We start from the raw sequence: 4,317 nt of genomic DNA on the forward strand, positions 1-4,317 counted from the left end.
AACAGACTGCAGTCATAAAGAACACACAGGTCATCATGAGCAACAGGTGACAGATTGCAGTGCTTGGTCGCCTAGCCATATCGCCGCGCCATAGCAGCGCCACCTACCGGTGATGGAGTACCACAGCCGGTCGTAGTCTTCGTCTGCCGCCTCGACGATTGTGACGCCCCGCCCTGCCCCGGCCCAACCCCGCCCCGCCGCACAGCGTCACCTACCGGTGATGGAGTACCACAGCCGGTCGTAGTCTTCGTCTGCCGCCTCGACGATGGCGACGCCCCGCCCTGCCCCGGCCCAACCCCGCCCCGCCGCACAGCGCCACCTACCGGTGATGGAGTACCACAGCTGGTCGTAATCTTCGTCTGCCGCCTCTACGATGGCGACGAGCTGTCCGACGCGATCGTTCTCCATGACGGTGACGCTGACGTTGGTCGCCGCGACGACGGGAGCGTGCGGCGAGAGCGCGGTCGGAGCGTCCATCACCTGTATCAGCACGCGCACGGACGCTTTAAGCTGCGGCCGCCCGTTGTCCAGCGCCTTGACCTGCAGCAGAGAGAGAGAGCGTTAGAGGGAGTGAGAGAGAGACGGAGAGGGTGAAAGAGAGAGAGGATGAGAGAGAGACGGAGAGGGTGTGAGAGGGTTAGAGAGAGAGAAAGTGGGAGAAGGAGAGTGGGAGAGGGAGAGGGAAAGGACAGTGGGAGAGAAAAAGACAGAGCAAGAGTGAGAAAGAAAGAGGGTGAGAGAGAGACACACACAGAGAAAGAGAGAGGGTGAGAGAGAGAGAGAGAGAGAGAGAGAGAGAGTGAGAGAGAGAGAGAGAGAAAGAGAGAGAGAAAGAGAGGGTGAGAGAGAGACACACACAGAGAATTTGGCGAGAAGGGGTTCGATCGAAAATAGAAATGTTTTATTTTTATTTCATTATACATTTACTACTGTAATCGTTTTTTTTTTCATTATTTTGTTTTAATTAATTTTATTTTCATTGAAATTATTTATTTTATCTTATCTATGTATTTTTCCACGTGGGCTGCATATATCGTAACAACGACAGGAGGCAAATATGTTATTTCTTACAAAGCAAGTGTTGTCTTTGGTTTAATCTGAAATTCTGGCAAACATTATCAAAACAACTTCCTTTCTCACAACACTTTTTACGCGGCGCATAGAGGAATGCGTACAGAACCTGGGATTCATGGAAAGTGCATGAAAATAAATCAAGTTAGGGCATCCACGGTGGTTTCCATCGTGAATATCGACCAAGTGGCACCACGACAATCAAAAAAGGCAACCAAAGCAAATAAGGAGCCACTTCTAGCCTCTCCAGTGGAGTCATTCTCACTCCCCTCTCCCGTCACCCTCCCTCTGCCATCCCCCTCCCTCTACCATCCCCTCGCTCTGCCATCCCCCTCCCTCTGCCATCCCCCTCCCTCTACCATCCCCATCCCTCTGCCACCCCCTCACTCATGCAATAACCCCCCCCTCCCTTCGACCGCGACGGCGAACCGAAATATATAAAAAAAACATGCCATCAACGGCTCGTCATTTTTCCGCATTCAATTCCGCGGGGATTGATTAAACGTTTATCGACGCGTGGACGTCGCCGCCGCTGCTGCGTCGTCTGCTGCTGCCGCTGCCGTGACGACGACGACGACGACGACGACGACGACGACGACGACATAATGCAAAAAGCGAATCGAGCGCACGCGGCGACAATCGCTAGTAATTTCCCTCCCTTCTCCCCCTCCGTGTGACTCAGCCAGCTTGCCTGCCTGCTGCTAGCCTATGGGCCACCAGCCTCCCCCTACCGCGCCACCCCGCCACGCTGTCGTAGACACTGCCCACGGCCACTGCTGCCATCATAGAGGGAAGGACATTGGTGCTATCCTAAACACATCTACATAGTATCAAGAGCAGATAAAGAAGGCTCTTTATACGCTCTTGATAGTATCAGAGGTTAATAATACATTATGTATACATGTATACATGTACAAGTTCATATACATTATACATGTATTATGTATACATGTACAAGTACATACATATACATATTGTATACATGTACAAGTACATATAAATATACATGTATACATGTACAAGTACATATACATATACATGTATACATGTACAAGTACATATAAATATACATGTATACATGTACAAGACATACATTGTACAGATATAAGTACGTAGATACACGTATTGTACAGATATAAGTACGTAGATACACGTATTGTACAGACATAAGTACTTAATGTAGCGGAGATACACGTATTTTTACAGATTATAAGTACGTAGATACACGTATTGTACAGACATAAGTACGTATGTATGAACAGATGCAACAACTGTATAAAATACAATCGCCTATTACCCATAACCATCTTGTGGTTTGTTCAAATCAAATCAAAGCCCAGAGTTCGACACTAGCGAATATGAACCTCGTGGATGCAGGCGGAAAGCGCGTTTCTACGATTACGAACGTATTGTTGGGAATGGCCTGTCGTCTGTTGGTTTCATTCATCTCTCGTTACGAAGGCCCCCTCACACAGCCGCAGCAGCCAGCAGTAGGTAGTAGCCAGCAGCAGCAGCAGCAGCAGGGCGGCAGAGTAGTAGTAGTAGTAGCGCTAGTAGTAGTCAGTTAGTAGCAGCCAGTAGTAGTAGAGTAGCAGCAGCAGCAGCACCAGCAGCTCAGCAGCGAGCAGCAGCAGCAGCAGTAGCAGTAGCAGCCGACAGCAGCAGTAGCAGCGGCTGGCAGCAGGAGCAGTGTTAGTAGCAGCAGCAGCACAGCCAGCAGTCCAGAGTAGTAGTAGCAGACAGTAGTAGTAGTATAGCCAACAGCAGCAGCAGTAGTAGTAGTAGTAGCAGTAGCACGCAGCCACCAGCAGCAGCAGCAGCAGCAAGCAGGCAGCAGCAGCAGCAGTTAGCCAGCAGTAGCAGTACGTAGCAGCAAGCAGAGCAGCATAGCGCAGCAGCAGCACGCAGCCAGCAGTAGCAGCGCAGCAGCAGCAGGCAGCAGTCACAGCAGCAGCCAGCACGAGTGCAGCAGCAGCAGCAGCAGCTGCAGCAGTAGCAAACAGCAGTAGTAGTAGCAGCAGCCAGTTGCAGCATGCAGCCAGCAGCAGTAGCAGCAGTGAGTAGTAGCAGCAGCAGTACAGCAGCAGCAGCGATGCTGCGGACTGCGATCATCTGGCTTGAGTGCCTACATGGGGGCCTCTAATATGTCTCCCGCAGATACCCACCACTCCAATTACAGACATGCGGCCGCAGAGACGAGGGGAGAGAGGCGGGAGAGGGGAGAGAGCAGTGAGCGTGAGAGAGCAAGAGCGACAGTAAGGACTAGCCACAGAAGAAAGAGAGATCAATAGCGAGAGAGGAGGGGAGAGAGAGAGCGAACGAGACGAGGAGGGGAAGAGACGAGAATGCGAACGACCGAGAGGGGAGAGAAAAGAAGCGACGAGCGATGAGGAGAGATGAGAGAAGAGAGAAAGGAAGAGAGGGGAAGGGGAGGCAGAGAGACGAGAGCAGAGACGAGAGAGTTAGAGACGAGACGAGCAGAGAGAAGACGATAGAGGAGAGAGAGAAGAGAGAGAGGAGAGCAGAGACGGAAGAGAGAGAAGAGAGAGAAGAGATACAGAAGAGAGAGACAGAGATAGACGAAGAGATCGAGAGAAGAGAGCGCGCACTAGAGAAGACCCCTGCTGCCGATCAAATCGGCAATAATGATGGACGCCGTGCTCGATTGTGGCGAGGCAGGCAGCCTGCGCGGCGGTGAGCGGGCGGGCAGGCGGACGGACGGACGGCGGGCGGGCGGGGCGGGCGGCGGGGGCAGGCGGCGGCGCGGCAGGCGGACGGACGGGCGCGCGCAGCGCCTCGTGGGTGGAGGCGGGTGATGACCCACCTTTTCACCCCCGGCTCGCATCCTCATAGCGATGGATGAAGGGAGATGCAATCAGTATATGGTTACGCAGTTGAGTAGTATAATCCAATACAGGCAGCTGATGAGGTCGGTATGAACGATTTGATAGATGAACGATTCGATGATGAAACGATGCTTGCAATGATGATGACGGATGATGATGGTGCATGACGAAATGATAATGTACAACGACAATGACGAAGATGCATGATATATGATGATGATGATGATGCAGTGATGATGATGACGATGATTGACTGATGTGTGACGACGACGATGACGATATTGATGACGAATGCTGCTGACAATTAATGACAATCGTAATGATGGCACGCATCATAATGGTAATGGCAATTCACAAACCAAGATAATGACAATATTAATGGACAACTCGGCGATAGTGC

At 51.5% G+C, this 4,317-nt stretch overlaps 1 protein-coding gene across 1 annotated transcript in view; it reads right to left on the reverse strand.

Annotated features, from left to right (window-relative positions):
* LOC106816870 (protocadherin Fat 1-like) overlaps nucleotides 1-540 on the reverse strand; it is a gene marked incomplete at its 5' end in the record, with an annotated part of 48,483 nt that extends 47,943 nt beyond the window's left edge. Inside the window, 1 exon segment of the mRNA XM_014821511.1 lies at nucleotides 324-540. Within this exon segment, the coding sequence (XP_014676997.1) occupies nucleotides 324-540 (217 nt within the window).
* Nucleotides 541-4,317: the final 3,777 nt, after the last annotated feature.

The sequence above is a fragment of the Priapulus caudatus genome, unplaced genomic scaffold (genome assembly GCF_000485595.1).
Source record: "Priapulus caudatus unplaced genomic scaffold, Priapulus_caudatus-5.0.1 Scaffold1513, whole genome shotgun sequence".
Lineage (NCBI taxonomy): Eukaryota > Metazoa > Priapulida > Priapulimorpha > Priapulimorphida > Priapulidae > Priapulus > Priapulus caudatus.